At 36.1% G+C, this 21,124-nt stretch overlaps 1 protein-coding gene across 1 annotated transcript; it reads left to right on the top strand.

Annotated features, from left to right (window-relative positions):
- Nucleotides 1-517: 517 nt before the first annotated feature.
- LOC139765680 (ras-related protein Rab-27A-like) lies at nt 518-19,395 on the top strand. Its single transcript, XM_071693429.1, is given in 7 exon segments — nt 518-671; nt 1,509-1,637; nt 1,639-1,668; nt 2,565-2,638; nt 7,227-7,341; nt 12,019-12,131; nt 15,428-19,395. Coding segments are annotated over 6 exon segments (657 nt in total). The 5' UTR covers nt 518-671; nt 1,509-1,511; the 3' UTR covers nt 15,627-19,395.
- Nucleotides 19,396-21,124: the final 1,729 nt, after the last annotated feature.

Here is a 21,124-nt window from a genome sequence, read left to right as displayed (position 1 = left end):
AAAAATTGTTCACTGCATGGATGGTATTACAATGAAACATGAAAATGTGTGAAGAAACCTTAACGTTGAATAATTTTCAAAATTAGGTAAGTAGATAAAGATTACGGGTGTTATGTAATAAAATATCTGTGATAAAGAACAATGCTTCTTGAAGCGACAGATCACCTAGTGGAGCGATAAAACCTTAAAATATGTAAGAATATCTTTCATAAGATAACCTTAAGATTTTATTAAATGATTCAATGTACTCACATAGGATGATCAATACAACACGGGTGGTGACGGAGGCTAAGCGATCGGTAGCACTGTTGTGGTGCTGGGTGTTGAAAGTATACATTCGACCACAGTAGCTCTCTTTTCTCTCTGCTTCGTGGTAATTCAAGTGGACGTAGGAAGATTTTACATCATAATCAGACGTATGTAGCCATGGTGATGTTTTGGGAAGCATTTAGACTGTCTACATTGGTGAGGTACGAGTTGTGTAACAGGTGATCACTGTCGGATCAGCTGACTGCTGTTGCTGTCTGGTCACGATTACCGAACTTTTTTTTTAGGGGATATTTTCCTGTAACTCCACATTACCTGATTGTACCAAGTAGTGGATAAAAGGACTGAAGTGCCATCGCTTCAACTGAGGCCTGCCTGCCGTTCTAGACAGTCCACCTTAGTCGGTAGATATACAAATAGAAAAGGAATGATATCCCATGTAATGCTCCAGATTTCTTCCTTGATCTAATGTTTTATTAGGTATTATGTTTTACAGGGCTTATATATTATAATTAAATCCCTCATTTTCCCCCTCCCTCAAAACCAAAGGTTTTGCTCATAACCTTCCCACTTATGGCCTCGTATCAAAAGATATGATTAACAAAAAACATTTTGTATCGATGAAAAAAGGAATTCATGAGTTACAGGAAGATCTCAGGCATAGAAAAAGCATATCCTCATTCTAATTAATCACCATCTTTTATAGAAAAAGTTGATCAATCTATGATAAAGTAGAAATAAAGGGCAATGGTTTAATCGGTTAAGCAGTCCTTGATCCATAGGTGCAGACTAGTTAGCCAAATGACTTTATTTTATGTGTGTGTGTCGGTGGTAGCATGGTATGGCCACAGGGGCAGAGTACTTTATGTACTGCAGTTCAACCTTTATGTTTGTGCTCGTTTGAAAATTGTATCCTTATATCAGTTAATTTTGGATTAGAATGCTTATAACCAACACGAGTCACATTTTCCTGTTAAAGATCATACAGATCATACTTTTATTCAGCTTTGAAAATTGACCTTTTTTCAGAAGTGGCATGAGCCAATGAAATTGAACTTTAACTGTATTTTGGTATATGTTAAGTGTCTTTGGTAAAGATCTTAATCATTTATCAGTTTGTGGATACTGAGGGTAGAGCTAAAATTGTATACTAATATTGACAACAATGTTGTATTATGCTTCTGTATGTAGAATACTCCTTACCTTACTTTTATTTGTATGTTGTTCTACTTGTTTTGTAGAAAATGAGTGGTGGCAAAGATTATGACTACCTCATCAAGTTCTTAGCACTTGGGGACTCTGGAGTGGGCAAAACAAGCTTCCTGTATCAGTACACAGAAGGTGTCTTCCAGCAACAGTTCATCTCCACCTGTCGGCATTGACTTTAGGGAGAAGCGTCTAGTAGGTTGACCCCCAAACATTGTGTGCTTAATATGAGTGTTAAATTTCAGCAGATTTTAAGAGTCTTGCATAGCTTTTTTTTTATTTGCATTTTTAAGAGAGGTAATCCATGATGAGCTTGGATGTTGAAATGCATAAAAATATTATTATTGATCGGAGAAGTGAAATGACTGCAGAACTATTAGCTAGGGTGGCATGCTCGGTTAATATGATTTTGTCACACTTTGCAAGGACCTAGAAGAGAAGCAACAAAATTTCATTTGTAGCAAGATTTATTCCCATACTGCTAACTGTCACCTTTGAAGACACTAGATTTTGATTTATGATTCTTGTAGGATAGTCCAGCAAATATCTTAAGTTTTTAGACAATTGAAAGTGAGTGAGTTGCAGTTAAGATAGGAATGTACCGGAAAGGATTCTTCAAGTAGCCTTAATGTCAAAATAGTTTAACATAAGCTGGGTATTTTCTGCTGGGGTCTTTGGTGTGGAAATGTAATTGTAGAGAAATTGTTGATAAGCAGGGATAGAGTGTTCAAGTGCTTTAAGCAAATGGAAAGAAAATTTATAAGAAAGATTAATTGAAATAAGTTCAAAAGGAGGCTAAGATTAATTGAAATAAGTTCAAAAGGAGGCTAATGATCAAGTGGTGAAAGTGAGGGAGTTATGATGTGGAGGGTATTGCCATAGGCATTTGGTCAGATTTATCCTGACATTTTGGTATGAAGATTGTGAAAATTATTGTGAAAAAGTGGAAAGTAATTGAGCCTGGAAGTATGGAAATGTATGTGTGTGGAATGACACTTAAGATTTTTTTTTTGCAGATTTCACATTCAATAGATAAGAGAGGATTTAGTTACTGTGTTCATTGTTTATAAGATGAAATCTTTCCTTTCTAGATTCATCGAGGTGATGGTTCGGGTCGTTCACAAGGTGTCCACCTACAGTTATGGGACACTGCTGGACAAGAAAAGTAGGGCAAGCCTTTTGTTCTTGATGACATATCTGTTTGTGCATCACTTGATTTTCAGGTAGTCATAAGTGTTTTAATTATTTCATTTTAGCCACAAGTAATTTCGACATTTTTAATGTGCATAGCAAAATTTAGAATAATTGATAGTAACATTGCATGAAATTTATGTTGTGGGTTTTAGATGGAAAGTGTTTATCTCTTTTATCTAACCATCCTCCCTATTAAAGTGACTCGCACATAACAGCTTTATCTTCCTGCTCCTAGAACCCCTTCTTTGGAGCTCCTATGATACTCAGCAAGTTGGCCATGCATAAAGGATGTTTATAATTTTATAGTATATATATTGTTCTCCATTTTTTTTTTTTTTTATTGTTTTTATCCCTGGGGATAGGGGAGAAAGAATACTTCCCACGTATTCCCTGCGTGTCGTAGAAGGCGACTAAAAGGGGAGGGAGCGGGTGGCTGGAAATCCTCCCCTTTCTTGTTTTTTTTTTTTTCCAAAAGAAGGAACAGAGAAGGGGGTCAGGTGAGGATATTCCCTCTAAGGCCCAGTTCTCTGTTCTTAACGCTACCTCGCTAACGCGGGAAATGGCAAATAGTATGAAAAAAAAAAAAAAATATTGTTCTCCACATCATTTACTCATGAGCCAGTACAAGATTATCTCTAGAGTGGAAAAAGAGCCAATGTTGTGGTATAAGGCAAGTGGGTCAGACTTTAAGGCTAGATTGGGAAATTTGATGTTAGTTTGGACTGTACTGATAAGTACGGCTGTAGAGCTAGAATCTTCTTAGATGTAAAAGAAGTGCTCCTTAAAAGGATGAATCAGTTCTCTGTAACTGGTGTAACTCATCAGGGAAAAATGTTTTCAGCTTCAGAAGAGAACAGTTACTGGGCTATCTGTGTAATGTGGGGTTTACAAAATTGAGTAGGTTATGGCAGTGTTATGTATGATTGTGAAGAGTACTTATGATGAAATTTTACCTTAGTGTTAAGGCTAGTGCATAACTCTCACTGCTTGTTACACTGTTCCTTTCTGTTACACTGTTCCTTTCTATGTAAAACTGTGAGCTAACATAACATGTATGGCCTTTGTATGCGGTAACTTTAACTTGTGAATTACACATTGGAGGCAATGGTGGAGATGATTATCCTTGTGATGCAAATTTACTAAATGACACTGTGACTCCTTTGTGGTTGCTGTGAATGATATATGTTTACACACATTTATATATTGACAATATTGACACTTAAGAATTGCTTCCAGAGAGTGGTAGTCTTAAAAGAAAAAAAAAATCATATAGTGATTAGGGTGACAGCCATACAAATGTCAGAATATTGATAAGTGATTTAAGCAAAGCCCATGAGCATCATCTCCCACATGATGCTTCTTGGAGCCTGCCACAGAAGTCTTCCTGTGATTTCTCCCAGAGTTTAAGGGTCAGCTTGTTTACTGCTTGTAAAAATTTTCCTGCTGTATTGGATACAGTGTTAGCCATATTTATCATATTTGGTGACTCAAGACATGTCAGATGACTGCTCTTTTTGTCTGTAAAGAAAGGAGCTTCTTGTGGGTCAAAGATGAATATATATGGCATTCTTTCATGTCTTCACTGACTCCGAGATGCCGATTTTTTTATTATATACATTTTGTATTTATTGGTTTCTTGCACTTTTTTGTTTCTTCTCATTTTGTACATAATGTTTGCTGGAACCATTCCCAGACTTTTCTTCCACCATAGCACTCCTGCATATTCTTGTAATAAGTTGCTGAACTCTCTCTGCCAGATTTTTTTTCTCCTTGTATACCTTTGGCATTGAAATCTCATAACTTAATTTCTTGCCGTATCTCATACATTTATTTCCTTTATACCTTCTGTACACTCTTAAGAGCATTCTTATCATACTGCACACCTAATAGAGATCCTACTCCATATGATGGTTTGATAGTATCCCATTTAGACACTTTTCACCATTCAGTACAATGCCAAAATATCCTTAAACCAATCATATTTACAGCACCATGATTACTTTTGATTCATTTTTGTGTGAAGAATAGGCATATATGGTGTACAACATGTTTTCATGACTGAAATGAATCTCGCTGTTTAGAGTTCTTTCAGGAGTACTTCTTTCCAGAGTTTTTTCTTCATCCAAGCCATCTTTAACCTTTCTTTTTACCTTACTGATGAATAAAACACCGAAGTTCATTCGTATATGTTTGGTGATGTTTCCCTATCCATTATTCCAAAGTCTTATATCTTCTCTTGCATAGTTAAGTGCACACCCACTGCTTTTTACTAAAACATTCAGCTGTAAAGCTTTCCATTTTCTTTCTGATGTTTCTTTTTTTTTTTTTTTTTCCAAAAGAAGGAACAGAGAAGGGGGCCAGGTGAGGATATTCCCTCAGAGGCCCAGTCCTCTGTTCTTAACGCTACCTTGCTAACGCGGGAAGTGGCGAATAGTTTGAAAGAAAAGAAAGATTTCTTTTTCATGTATTTGCCAGTTCCCACATCAGCAAAGTAGCGCTATGAACAGACAAAAAAAAAAAAAAGTCACCTCATTCACTCCCTTATTATCATGTTTAATACACTGAAACCACAGACCCTTGTCCACAACCTTTTTGTAATGTAATTTGTTTGCACATAGTATTTTGTTGTAGTTTTAAAAACTTTATACATTGTAATTATCTAAATCTGTTATGTTTAAACTTCAGTGCTGTAAAACAAACATATTTTTAACTTATCATTAAATATGATCAAATATGGTGTGCTTTATACCTGCTCATTTTTTCCTGTGATTCACCCTCCACCATGGGCCATAGGCGAAGGATGGATTTCTCTACTCTCAGATGTTTTTGATGGACATAGCTGCCATATTCACAAAGAATATGCACTGTTGCCACCAACACTGCATTTGTCTATATTCTAAATCTTTTTCTTGAGAATTAAACATTTTAGGCTAATGAAAAATTATTTTGCTGCAGATTTTTTATTCTTATTCCTTGAAGCAAAAGCCAATGGGCATGGAACGTTCATAAATAAATCAGCTGCCTCTTAGTGGTCAGATCCATCTATTGATCTACCAGTGGCCCAAGTGTCTTTTGTCTCTACATTTCCACCTTTCATCTTGTATGTCCTTCTATGTCTTCTGTTTTTTCTTGCTATGTTTGTCTTTTGACTTTGTCCATGTTTATGTGTTTGTCATGTCTGTCCATCTGTATGTCTTTTGCTTTCTCTTTCCATCTGTATGTCTGTTTTGCTTGTCCTTCTGTGTCTTTCATCTTATCTATACATCTGTATCTTTTTTCATGTCTGTCCATCTTTACTTTGTCTACTCATGTATTTTGTTTGTCCATCTATGTGTCTTTAGTATGTTCATTTGTATGTCTTTTGTCTTGTCCATCGATATGTATCCCTTTTGTGTGCTCATATGTGTGTCTTTTGTCTTGTCCATATGTATATGTTTTGTTTTGTCTGTCTATCTTTGTATATCTATTTCTTGTCTATTCAGTCATGTTTCGTTTTGTCTTGTTTGTTCACCTTTATGTCATATGTCTTGTCTGTCAGTCTTTATATCTTTTGTCAGTCCATCTACAAGTCTTTTGTTTTGCTAGAACATCTATGTGTCTTTTATCTTTTCTGCCTATCTACTAAAACCCACATATACGCATATAATGTGAAATACATGCATGTGCATGCTCATGTGTTAGTCTGTTAATAACTAAAGCTATTTTAACTAGAGCCCACACTCAAACTTAAGCACGTATTTATGTGTATGTATTTCTTGGTTATAAACTTAAACTAATGCCCACTTGTCCATACCTCCATCAGTGGTAAAAATATTTAACAGTTTACAGGTGTATATAGTTGTATTTTACTATATCCATTTTTTACTCCATGTTTTGGAGCATGCCTTTGCTGTTGAAGTACACAGTTTGTTGAATGATATTATGGAAGATCTGTGTTTCTATAACTGTAATTCATATGATGAATAAGTACTGGTAGCATGAACTTTTTAGACTATATTATCTGCATGGTATTTATACTTATTGGACATATTTATACTTATTGGACAAGAGATGCAGTTTGCATACAGGTTTGGAACTCTCATGCTTATGGTATTAGTAATTCATTTGTTTTTTGCCAGGCATACCTTAGTGAATATTAATTTTTTCAAGTTAGTCAGAGTTTCTGCTCTTAAGTTTCCTGTATATATGAAGAAAGTTTTATTTAACCATATGCCAGATGAACTGCATGATCCTTGATTACAATATTGCACAAATTATGCTTTTGCAAGTATTTATTCAGCACTTTACATTTTGAGATATAATTTTAATTGCTTGAATTTGTCATTAACCCAAACATAGAAATATGAGTTGGAAAAAAGCTAGATTTGATTGCTGTTGTATGTGTAATTTTCTTAATTCCTTAATGATTGATTACAAAGTAATAATCCTTGCTGTGTTGTGACAAGAATTTGTGATTTTCTCATATTTCTATGAAATTTTATGGTACTTCTTGGTACTCCATCCTGCACAAGTTTAGTACAAAGTATTTTGCTTACTAATGTGCACTGTCATTTTTGTAGGTTTCGTAGCTTAACTACTGCATTTTATCGGGATGCCATGGGCTTCCTGCTACTGTTTGATTTGACTAATGAACAGTCATTCCTCGATATTAGAAGTTGGCTGGAGCAACTTAAGGTAGGATTAGAGGAGAATTTTGTTGACTGGCTTGTCTTTTATGTTTTGTATGTTATATTCTTGATGATTGTAGTCAAATAAGTGTTCAACCACTAACAAATGAGCATTAGCCAGTATTTTGCTGTAAATAGATTATTTAAGCAGTGCTTGTAAAATTAAGCTCTTTATAATTCCTGGATATTCATGAGATGATTATCAAAATACCTCTTGGTAACAGGTTCTTAGCATATATGAGTGGTTGATACAATATCTAAATAAATACATTTTCTCATGTACCTTTCTTGCCAGCATATCCCCAAGTAGGTTTTTTCCTTTAGTCATCGTTACTACTTTGTCATTTCTTTCATGGTTATGTCTGAATGTACCCTTCATGAGACAGCCAACCACAGATTTCACAAGGTTGACTGTACCTGTGCAATCAGAATGTGCAGTTGTTCTTTACTTCTTTTTTTATTTTTCTTTGTAACCCCCAGCTTTGCATACTTGCAAAGCCAGTAGACTAATACAGGAACTGTTGAAGAGCTATCAGTTTAGGAGTGAAGGTAGGGCAACTGATAATTGTGATTTTATATACAAGTTGAAATAGCTGTGTGAACAGAGTGATTTATGAATTGACTGTGATTGTATGCAGTGTTTTTTATTATTATTATTATTATTATTATTATTATTATTATTATTATTCTGCTTGATGTCACATCCCATTCCTAGAAACATGTCAACAGGTACATGCCACTAGCTGACTTATATTATGGTACCACATTGCTTAATTCCGTATGTGGTTTTCACCATATACAGTATTTCCCATTCTTTTAGATTTTAAACAGTCTGACAATGGGTTGTCAAAGGTTAGATACTAATGACTAGTCATTTTGCTTACTAAATGAGTTATGTTTTTACAAACATAAAACCCTTGATCTAATCAATACTTTCATATTTTGATATGGCTGCAAAACTGTTTTATGTTCTTTTTGATAAATTGAGTATGAAGAGAGATAATGGTGGGCTGTTAAAAGAGGAGTTGGTTAAAGTTTGTTGGACAGAAATATTTATGTTATGGGTTGTAAAAGGATAGGAAGTGTACCTCAGAGAGTGAGATGGCCCTGCACTATTTGGTAACCACCACTATTGACAAGATGAATGTAAAGGGATGGAAATGGAAGACATTTCTTTATGGAAAATTAAACAGGGCTGTTGAGAGGTATTAGGACTTTAGAACAAAATGGAGTGAAGGTTGTAAGGTCAAGCTTTCAGTATTATACAAATGGTAATGCACGAGAAGGAATGGACATGATAATCAAGGGTCTGCCATTTGAAAAGTTTAATTGCAGGTGTGTCAGTTTAGAATTATTAGTGCAAAACTCACCTGTGAAAGGTGTAAAATGACGAAAGCGTACCTAAGCAGGGTAAACATATCCACAAGAGAGAACTTATAAGAGCTATGGAGATTAAAGATCCAGGGAAGAAATAGCATGGGATAGATGATATGAACTGATGGTTAAAGAGCAGAGCAAAAGGAGTGATTGGTAGGTATGGGGTCCAAGGCATAAATGACAGTGGCAGAACACGGGGTTATGCACATTAGCAGGCATAAGTGTTGTAGATTGTATACTTAAAACAAAGATATTTATAAAGACAAGGGAATACAAGGTGAACAAGAGCATGATTGATACATTTTTGTTGAGAAAAACATTGCTGTCTGCATTAATTATGGCATCATTTATTGTATTCCATTTATCCATCAATCCAATACTAATTTCAGGTTATGTCATCTTGTTGTTCTAGCCCCATATATCTTGAAGAACTGTTTTCTGTCTACGTCATTAATCTGTTTTGAAAACACAAAGGTTTTGGTCAGATCACCTTCAACTCTTCTTCCTTCCATTACAAAATTTAAAGCCTCTGACCTTTCCTTTTAATGCAGCCTTATTAATTTTGGTGCATCTCTGTTGCTCTACTCTTATCATCTCTATCAGCTTTTTTTGCTTCTTTAGGTGCTGTGACCAAATTTGAGAAGCATGTTTTAGTTTTGACCATATCTGTGATGTGAACAGCTTGCTGAATAATTCCTTATCCTTGAAGCTGAATGTAGTTCTAATATTTGCTAATACACAATTGATCGTCTGAACTGTTCTGATAAAGTGGGACCCTGGCAACAGGGATAGAACTGTATTGATTCCCAAGCCTTTTCTCACCCATAGAGGTATGCAGCTTATTTCCTTGTAAGTGATAATCATGTCAAGGCTTTCTTTCAGTGTGTCCCATTTACATTATTTTACATGTGCTCGAGTTGAACTTCAACAGCCATGTACCAGACTATCTGTGGACTCATTCAAGGTGCTACAATCCTCCTTTCTTTTCACTTCCCTCATGACCTTTGTGTCATCTGCAAACATGTTCAGGTAGAAGTCCATACCTTCAGGCGAGGCACTTACATAAATCACGAAGAATAATGGCCTCAGAATGGAACCTTTGGCATTCTTTTGGTGACAACCCATTTTGTAAAGGCTTCTTTGAAATGCATCTTTGATCCCATCCATTTAGTTATCTTTTGTCTTTGGAAAAGTTTCCTTCTTGCATCTACTTGGTGATGCAGCTTTTTAATCAGCCTTCCATGTGGTACAGAGTCATTGACAATAGCAGTCCAGTTACAGATGGTCCACTCAGCCCTCTCTTTTGTCTAAGACAGTGCTCACTGCCTTGTAGAACAATGAGAGGTTTATTGCATGTGACTTCCTTTCCCTAGAACCATATGATCTCTCACAAAGGTAATATCATTTCAATAGAACATCACCCATTTGTAAAGTGAAGCTTTGAATAACAAGGATCCTCTATATTAGACTTGCTTGGAAGAGTGCTAGTAACAAAGGATAAAGATTATAAGAGGTGGGAAGATTTCTTTAAAGAACTGATTTGAATTGGTGATGAAAGGGAAGTAGCTATTAATGCAGTAAGATTAGAGGTAAGAAGAGAGAAGGGAGGAGAGAATAAGACATTACAAAGTAGGAAATGAGAATAATGATGATATTCCTAGACAGCGGGAAAGCTGGTGGTACAAGTGAAATTGTAATTGAGATGGTGATGGTTGGATTTGAAGTTGCTGTTGAGTAGATTGGAGTGTTTGCATGTATGAAAAAGTAGTTACACCATTATTGCAGTCTGTGAATATAAAAGGAAGTAAATGTGATTGTACGAGTTTCAGTGAAATTAGTCATCTTGGCAGAGTTGGTAAGGAATATAGTAGTGACTGATCATGTTAAAATGATTATTGAACCCGTTTTAAATGAAGAGCAAGATGGGTTTAGGAAGGGAAGGTGTTTAGACCAGATGTGTGTACTAAGTTTTTGAAAATAAGAAGGGAATGCAGTATTTAGGGATTTTAAGAAAGATGTCATTTAGATGTATTAGAAAGTTGTGACATGGGATGTCTGAAATGCTTTTGAATTCTATGAAAGAGTTTTCAGTGGAAGTAGTTTACATGCAAGGATAAGTGACTACATTAGTGAGTTGTTTGAAAAAATGTGGGAGTATATCAAGATGTTTTTAGTCAGTGTGGCTTTACTATATGCTTATTAGAGAAGTGCAATATCAAAATTGCACCACTTGTATGTAGAGCTGTGCTGTTTACTGATTTATAGGATGAGCTGGATTGTGGTGAGAAAGTATGCTGAAAGAACCTCAATTTTGCAAAACTGATGTCCACAGTAGGTCCATACATATGTTCAGTCAGTTTGCCATATATATATATAGGAATGGAGTTGTGTATTACATCTCACTGGATAGTTTTCACACCATACTCACACTGCAGCCAACCTGGTCATATACATCCGTATATCAGTTACAGTTTACTCTGTATGCAAATGTGTAGGATGGATCAAGTGCACATAGATGAGCACTTTTTTGTGGAAGTTAATTTTGCAGAATTAGGTTTCCTAATCCCAGTCTTACAAATTGACAAAATGCAGGGATGCCTAATTTCTTGGAGTAAACTTGTTACCTTGCTACAAGAGAAATTATACTTATCCTGCAATGATATTGCCATGGCAAATGTAAATCCATCTGTTATGTGGCTTTAATGTTGATTATAGGTTGCAAGTGCAAAGTTACTTTATTATTAGAATAGGAAAAAAAGTTTAGTTAATTTTTTTCTTTCTTTTTTGTCAAGTTTCATATCAAGTTCAGCTTGCTATCATACATATTTAGGACTAATTACAGCAAGATATTTATTGATCAAGAAGTTTTTCTTTACTCCTCATATTCACTACATCATGTAGATTTATACAGTACTCTTCTAATGACTAAAAAAGATTTTCATGTTGATGTGCACACGTTTAAGATGGAATGTTCTTGTATTTTGATGTATCTAATTTGATGAGATTTATATTTGAAGTGAAAGCAAATTATTATAGTTACAGAAAGACTTTTTACAGTGTACTCTTAACATTTTTGTAAGTGAGCAAGTTTGCTTTAGAAATATTGTTACTGATTTGCACTATGGAAGTGATTTCAGAAGTGTGGTACTCTAAGATGGTACACCATTACTTCCACATGAATCATGAGCTAATGGGTGTTTGGCTATTGAGAAAACTAATTTGTCATTTAACAATTGAGATTATGTTATTTCTGGATTTCAGGTTTTCAGTTAATATAATTTGTGGTAACTTCAAATGATTTTTCCAGACTCATGCCTACTGTGACAATCCAGACATAATCTTGTGTGGTAACAAGGTAGACCTGGTAGATCAACGCATGGTGTCTGAGCAGCGGGCTAAAGAAATTGCTGAGAAATTTGGGTAAGATGTTGGAAAAATTTCTCTAATTAATAGAGCTGTATGAGCAACTGAGTGGGCATATGCGTGATGGGGGTTAAAGCTCTGATTTACTGAACTGAGGTTCATCATAGTAGATTTGCTAAGTATGACCATCACAAAACATATGAAGCTGGCAGATAACCCATTTATTGAGCTGAATGACCGACCACATAACAAGCTGTCCATGCCTATGATATGGCATGAAGGTGATGTGGAACCTCTGAATCACATTCACTTCCACTTTTTGTTAATATGTGTATAGACCTGGTTGTTGATGGTTTTTGGTATGTTCAGTTTTCTCATTGTATCCATTTGAGTATTCTTTTTGTCTTTTAATATGTGGTCTTTCTCATTACATGAACTATAAGTTCTTAAGTGTTCTTTAGACCAAGTGTATGTGGAAACACACTATAGTAATATCAGATTTTGTTATGAGGGTCAGTAATTTCTATATATGTTTCTGTTCTGCATTTTTTCTCTATTTTATGATTATTAGAGCTTCTTTTAGTTCAGGTAAGGAAATGTAACATTGCAAGGCAGAAGTGACTTCTGTGGAAGTAGCTGCAATGATGCATAGAGAATATATTGACAATTTCATATTTTGAGGGATGCTTACTGTCTTTCAAAGGGTGGACTGCCATTGTGACAGTACACCAGGTTGGTCACAAGTGACTGAATTAAACAGTGGTCACCGACTGGCTTATGCTGATTTTCCTAGGATGAAGAACTTGTGCAAGCAGGTAAAACTTAACATTTCAGATTGATAAATTTTGGGTAGAGCAATGTGCCATAAATTTTTGCCTAATCACTGTCAGCCCTCTCTTAACCAGATTATCTTTGCAAACTTGATATTAGTGGCTTATGAAGATTTTCAATTGTTGCAAGTTCAAAAGGAGACATTTGTTTCAGAGAACAGGTTTTTCCATAATGAAAAAACTCTGATTATCCCACATCAGGTATTTGCAAATTGATTAGTGCTGCCAAACAGGTTCACATCCTAGGATTTATTTATTTATTCATTTTTTTTTTTTTTTTTTACATTTTCCTGACCTTGTGTACATCTTTTGCATTTCTGATGTTAGGATATTTTAGAAGAAGTTGGACAGTTTGAGGAAAACTAGAGAACAAATAGGAGCATCAGTGAAGGGAGTAGCTAGGGAAGAGTAAAGGGTAGCTGGAGTGAGTATTTTGAAGGACTTTTGAATATGTTAGATGGTAGGGTAGCAGGTAGAGGGTATTTGGGACATAGAGACATGCAAAGGGTAAGAGTCATGGCATGTGGGTAAGTGAAAAAAAGATGGATTCTTTGTGTATGATGAAGTGTGGCAGAGCAGTGGGTTTGGGTAGGATTGCAGCTGCATTCCTTAAGAAAAAACACTGGGATTATTTAATGATTAGTTTGGATTTTAAGTGTTCTGTATCAGTGGCTAAGGATGAAGTGGGCTGAACTAGAGCATGTTAAATTTTCAAAGGAAACTATGGAATTATTGACAGTAAATAGAAATGAGGAGAACTTGACCACATCTTTGCTGGAATGGAGTTGAGCTTTAGAATATGCTGAAACCTGGGCCCGGTCCACTCAACCTTTCCATTTTTTAACCATTCCCAAACTAAACATATTTTGTGTTTTGAAAAATGAACTATTTGAGATCAAATCTGAGTGGATTGAACTGTTTACAGCAAAAGAATGGTGTATATTTAGTATTGGAAACTTTTAAGGTGTATGATTGTCAAGTTTATATATATATTATCTTGCTTTGTTGCTGTCTCCCGCGTTAGCGAGGTAGCGCAAGGAAACAGACGAAAGAGTGGCCCAACCCACCCACATACACATGTATATACATACACTTCCACACACGCAAATATACATACCTATACATCTCAACGTATACATATATATACACACACAGACATATACATATATACACATGTCCATAATTCATACCGTCTGCCTTTATTCATTCCCATCGCCACCTCGCCACACATGAAATAACAACCCCCTCCCCCCTCATGTGTGCGAGGTAGCGCTAGGAAAAGACAATAAAGGCCACATTCGTTCACAGTCTCTAGCTGTCATGTAATAATGCACTGAAACCACAGCTTCCTTTCCACATCCAGGCCCCACACAACTTTCCATGGTTTACCCCAGACGCTTCACATGCCCTGGTTCAATCCATTGACAGCACGTCGATCCCGGTATACCATATCGTTCCAGTTCACTCTATTCCTTGCATGCCTTTCACCCTCCTGTATGTTCAGGCCCTGATCACTCAAAATCTTTTTCACTCTATCTCTCCACCTCCAATTTGGTCTCTCACTTCTCCTCGTTCCCTCCACCTCTGACACATATATCCTCTTTGTCAATCTTTCCTCACTCATTCTCTCCATGTAACCTAACCATTTCAAAACACCCTCTTCTACTCTCTCAACCACACTCTTTTTATTACCACACATCTCTCTTACCCTATTATTACTTACTCGATCAAACCACCTCACACCTCATATTGTCCTCAAACATCTCATTTCCAGCACATCCACCCTCCTGCGCACAACTCTGTCCATAGCCCATGCCTCGCAACCATACAACATTGTTGGAACCACTATTCCTTCAAACATACCCATTTTTGCTTTCAGAGATAATGCTCTCAACTTCCACACATTCTTCAAGGCTCCCAGAATTTTCGCCCCCTCCCCCACCCTATGATTCACTTCTGCTTCCATGGTTCCATCTGCTGCCAAATCCACTCCCAGATATCTAAAACACTTCACTTCCTCCAGTTTTTCTCCATTCAAACTTACCTCCCAATTGACTTGACCCTCAACCCTGTTGTACCTAATAACCTTGCTCTTATTCACATTTACTCTCAACTTTCTTCTTTCACACACTTTACCAAACTCAGTCACCAGCTTCTGCAGTTTCTCACATGAATCAGCCACCAGCGCTGTATCATCAGCGAACGACAACTGACTTACTTCCCAAGCTCTCTCATCCACAACAGACTGCATACTTGCCCCTCTTTCCAAAACTCTTGCATTCACCTCCCTAACAACCCCATCCATAAACAAATTAAACAACCATGGAGACATCACACACCCCTGCCGCAAACCTACATTCACTGAGAACCAATCACTTTCCTCTCTTCCTACACGTACACATGCCTTACATCCTCGATAAAAACTTTTCACAGCTTCAAACCACTTGCCCCTCCACACCATATATTCTTAATACCTTCCACAGAGCATCTCTATCAAATCTTTTTTCTTCTTTTTTTTTACAGACTGCCATATATTGAGACCTCTGCTGCTAGTGGGCAGAATGTAGAGAATGCTGTAGGCCAACTTCTAGATGCTGTTATGAAACGGATGGAAGTTGCAGTAGACTCTAGTCGCCTCCCAGGTAGAAGGGGCCGCTCTAAAGGACTCCTGATGAATGAGAATGATGAAGCTGAGGACATGGACACTCGATGTTCATGCTGATTCTGTAATGCATATGTTGCTGTGCAATTTCAAATATGAAATAGAATAAACTAGTCACACTTTGTTTTATATTTTTTCAAAGTTTTTAAAAAGTTAAAGTTATCATTATTGTTGGAGTGGACAGATTACTTTCCATGGTAAAATTGCAGTATCTTACGATTAGTTTTTACACTTATGAGCATTTTTTTTTAATTACTCTCTTGTTTTGCTGACTTCTTAAGTGTTGTGTTTGTTACATGATCATAAACGTATTGGTGCTTTTATACATATGTTAATTTGTGTATTTACATTAACTTATTTTCTTTAACTTATTTACAGACTTCAGAGTACATCTTTGTCAATTGCAAGTGCTTCTTTGATTGAAGAGAACCTCATTCCTTTACTAGTTGTGTTCCCTTAGATTTCTTGTCATCTCAAGAATATTTTTAATGCCTAATTGCAGTTAGCCTTCAGAAATTTGATCTTTACCCTTATTTACTTACATATACATTACTTTGATATATTGTATAATGTGTTCATGAACATCATGAATTCATGTTGCAGCATTTGTGCCTGAAGCTTGATTTTTTCATATCAAAGCTGTTAGTCATTTATGTCACTTAGTATTCATATTTAAGTTTTATGAAGTTTATGTATTCTACCCTAATATCCACATTTCAGTTTCTGTATATCTTCCTGATCATAAGATTATGTTCTTGTAAACGGTATTCAGATAATTATAGTCACTTCTGCTAGATTTCAGTGACGCTTTCTCATCTGTTATTGATTATTAGACCAAACATCTTAAAAAGATAAGGTCTCCAGTCTGTATCCTAGTCAAAATAGTAGTAGAAGCTTGTTTACATGTCATTGAGTGGGGACAGTTTTTTCTAATCCCAAATCAAAGGACACTACTCTTGAAATTCTTGTATTTCTTTTTCCAATATTATAAAAGAGTCCTGGTGTTACCTAGGATTTTTTTAAGGCTGCTTCAGCCCAAGGCTGTGCTATCTTCAGCAGCAAGAAAATGTAGACTCCTTTGGAGTGAGAGCTTCTTTGAAGATACTGTGCTCCCTATAATAACCTTGATAAAGGAGACTTTTCACTCATGGTGTAAAGTCAAGCAGGCAGAGTCCAGTAACACCAGTAGGTAGTACCTTACCTTAACATTCTGCCCCAGGAGCCATTTCTATCCTTATGAGGCTTCTGTGGCACTCAGAAAGCTGGCCACATCCATAGATTGGGACCACAGACCACAAAGTATTGAGATGTTGGGTGTGTGTGTTTATGTGCAGAGTGCAAGGCAATTGAGTAGTAAGTGCTTAGTGTCTTTATGGTAGTTGCTTTGTGGGCAAGGCCTTCAAATATGTTGAAATAGCATTTGTAGCATTGTAGGAAATTGATGATAACCAGAGTGTAGACGGGAGAGTATGACGTGTGTTAGTTTGGGGAATGTGGTTTCTGATGGGTGAATGTCTGATGGACTGAAGTTTGATTTGGGAGGTCAGCTGTGTAGTGTTTGTTGGGCTAGTTTGGTGTTTATGTGTTTGTCAGTGTTACACTTGCTGGGGGAAGAGGTGCCTGTGAGGAAAGGCTACTGAAGAGTGAGGAAGGGGTAAAATTTTCATTTCTGCTCAAGGTGTGTGTGTGTGGTTAGTTATAAAGAGTGGTTTGGGTGGGACGGGTCTTGTGCTGTTGCTCTGAATTGAGTGCTAATCATATTAAGGTAGGACTCTAATTAGAGGATCTTTGTTCTGTTGTTAAGTTGTGTGTGGTTGCGAGGCAACCAGTGATTATTATGAGAGCTATTTTTTTTTTAGATGCATGTGAAAATCCTTTATATGCAGTTAAGTCTGCAGATCCTTTTGTAAATCCAAATATAGGTATCAGATTTTAAACTGTTACAGCACTAATATTTGTACTGAAACTATTCATATATACTTATTTTTCTTCCACAACCTTCATTTATTTTTATGTTATGTTGTCCATTTCTCTTCTCTCCATGTACCGATATCATCATTAAATACAAGGAATGTTCTCCTCTGTGGAAACAGAGAGTGTTTGCTGAGACATTTTGTCTTACTACCTACTTCTTGTTTCTTTGTGTGTGGGTTTCTTTAAGGTATACACCTCAGATGTGGTCTGAATTAGGTTAGAGAGATAAAGCATGAGATTGTGTGGGAGCAGCTGAATATTTGCTGTGAGATCCTAACTCCTGCTTGTTAATAATTGTTCTTAGTAGTTTGTGATTGACAAAGCTTGGATGACTTCTTTTTGGATAAAAAGGAACAGTGTATTTAGGAGAGATGATAATTACAATTTATGCTTAGTTTTGGCTGCACACAGCTTCAGGCCATTTTTAAATGATTAACTGCTTGTAGCAAATGTCATTGCAGCTGAGGAATTATTTTGTAAACATAACCAAGGACAATATGAGGTGTATGATGATTTGATTGAGTAAGTAATGAAAGGGTAAGAGAGATGAGTGGTAATGAAAAAAGTGGGGTTTAGAGCTGAAAAGGGTGTTCTGAAATGGTTTGGACATATTGTGGGAATGATTGAGAAAAGGTTAACAAAGAAGATATGAGTCAAATGTGGTAGGAACAAGGAGAATGGGGAGATCAAATTGGAGATGGAAGGATGTTGTGAAAAAGGTCATGAGCAGTTGGGGCCTGAACATGCTGGAGGGTGAAAGGCATGTATGGAACAGAGTGAATTGGAATGATGTGGTGTACAGGGGTCAATCTGATGTCAGTGGACTGAACCAGGGCACATGAGGTGTCTGGAGTAAAGCATGGAAAGGTCTGTGGGGTCTGGTTGTGGATAGGGAGCTCTTCACTTCCTTGGAATATTCCAGCATTTTGAAAGTTTTCTTTGAACTGATCGGTACTGTAACTGTCGTTTCCAAAGGAAGCTTTTTTCAGGATTTGTAATAGTTGTTGAGGTAATGGATTTTTTTACTGCATCCTCATTGAATGAGATTTTATTTGTGATGATTTGCATGTAGAAAATTTCCACCCCTATTGCTTTAACCTTACTATTGCGATACTGATTGAAAGTTCTGAAGCTTCCATTTCTGTTGAGTTTTATTTCTTATTGGCAGTTTGTGAGGCATGTAAGTGTCATGAATGCCCTGACGTGGGGGACAGCGACAAAGTATAATAAATATAATAAATAAATGAATGTATTTTTTTTTACAGCTTCTCAGGAATGAAGGGTATGATTAGTACAAAGCTATTGATGTAGGAAAGTGACTTGCTCTGTACTGTACTAATTGCCAAATCTGCCTGTTTGTATGAGAATAATCTGTTACTCCTGTTGAAAATGAATATCACTACCTGTTCTAGGTTGTGTTTTTGATGGATATTTAAGGGAAATCTAAATTTGGCAAATATACTTGTATTAATTGGTACCTTCCGGGACCTTAGTTCAATCACTTAGTTATTTTCATAGTCCAAACATGAGCATATCTTGGGAAATTGCCATTCATTCATCAGATCTGTACTGAACCATTTACTGATGATTTTCCTTATTTTCTGTAAGACACTGAATAATTCTAAGCCTGTGCAGGAGACTGACAGTTATTGCCCTTAAAAGTTGAGTGTTCTAATGCACGTAGAAAACTAATTGTAAGCACAGAAAATGATATTTGTATCGTTTAATATTGCTGTAATGGAGAAAATATGCAAAATTGATTTTATGCTCATCTTCCTTTTCTGATATTTGTGCATGCCTGATGGAAAAAGAAATGATTATCATTGTTAGCAGTGCCATATTGGGAAGCATAAATTATAGATATTCATAGAATTTGTAAATGATTAAGGGTCATCTACATTAAAGTGTGGAAAAGTAACAAATTGTGGAAAGAAAGCTTAAGGAAAATGAAAAGATTATGATGGAGAGTGGTTTTAATGCATTTTTAAGCAAAACATTTATAATATGACCAGTTGCATAATAATAATAGGTTTGAGAATATGAAAATATGACCAATCATATTTGATTGTTGTTTAGAATATGGGATTTGTTTGGAAGTTAATGAGTATGATGTTTGTTTAAGAATGTATTAGTTGAACATCAGTGAGTGTATATAACATGACAATAAAATGTAACCTGGTTCAGGAGTGAAAAAATATAAAGACAAAATATAGTGTGCAAAATTTAGGATTCAGATCCAACTTAAAAGGGATCTGTAAACACAATGAATGTTACTGGTTTGTATATTTTATGATGAATAATTTTTAAGACTTACCATTACTTAAAAGTGCTCTCGGTATTTAGTAATGGACATTGTCATTGAAGTTTATTGGTCACCCATGGACACTTACAGCATCTAAAGAGAAGATTCACTCATAAGATATTATTCTCAATTAGTATGGGCCACATCTTTTGGGATATGGCAGCTAGAAATCTACTAAAGTCACTAAAGTACTAGCAACAAGTTTTCAGAAACATGTAACATGAAATTAAAAGTTGGTATCAGCAGAATATTTTATTTGTATTGATAAGACATTTTACTTTACTCTATAAGTTTGTAAGAAATTTGTTGAAAACTTATGCCAATACCTTGAACCTAGGAACACCAGGATCCCTCTCCTGGAGCTTCCACAACCATCAGGAACTGTATCCACCAGCTGGACCATAGGTGAAGTATGTCAATTTGGGCAGGATGTGTTGATAGTTGAGCAGTAGATGTTCAGGGTTTATAGTGTGACAGTTGCATATTGGGCTTAAGGGGTTATGTGACATCAAAAATTGGTTTGTATATTTTGAAGGGATTGATGCCCTCCAAAGTTTAGGCCTACAAAAGTGATGTGCATCAGAGGGAATGCAGTTTAAGATGCATGGGGATCATTTTAGAATAAATGTTTTGTTAACTTGGTATTTCCTGAGGAAGGAGGCATCTGTAAAGATAGGTTGTTTTGAAGCATAGAATGACTTCAAAAGTTACAACAGCTTAATCTAGTGCCAATCATTCATCAAATTCATATAAATAACTGAAACGAATAATGCACAACCTTAAACTCAGGATTAATAGTCCCCTTTTGGGATCTTCTTAAGTCATTGGAGGGTTATTGTAGTGACTTTGATGAAGTTACTAAGATGACACCTCTGGTCCTCAATCATAGGACCCAGCCATTTGAATTTATCGTGGACTTTGGAACTTCTTTAACAAATTATCAAGATGCCTGTCTGTGCCCCAAGAAGGATATGCATATAAGTACATAAGTACTGTTGACAACAAAATAGCTTCACTCAGAGACACTTCCTCTAATCCACACCAAGTAGAACCTTTAACATCTACAAAGACGAACACCCTTTTTCAATGGAAGAGTTGACTAAAAAATTTAAAGGAAGCTGGTGCCTCTTGAATAAAAGTGTAGAAACTGATGAGTTAGGAGTCAGTTATGTCTGTAAAGGTGGCCCCCTAATCAGCACCTTTACCGATAACCAATTTACAGACTTCTAAGCTGATAGGGAATAAATGAATACTAACCAGAGCTTTCTCTGATTAGGGATTA

This window comes from Panulirus ornatus, chromosome 55 (assembly GCF_036320965.1).
Source record: "Panulirus ornatus isolate Po-2019 chromosome 55, ASM3632096v1, whole genome shotgun sequence".
Taxonomy (NCBI): domain Eukaryota; kingdom Metazoa; phylum Arthropoda; class Malacostraca; order Decapoda; family Palinuridae; genus Panulirus; species Panulirus ornatus.
The sequence above is the reverse complement of the archived record's forward strand: the minus strand, read 5'-3'. Positions and strand labels throughout refer to the sequence as shown.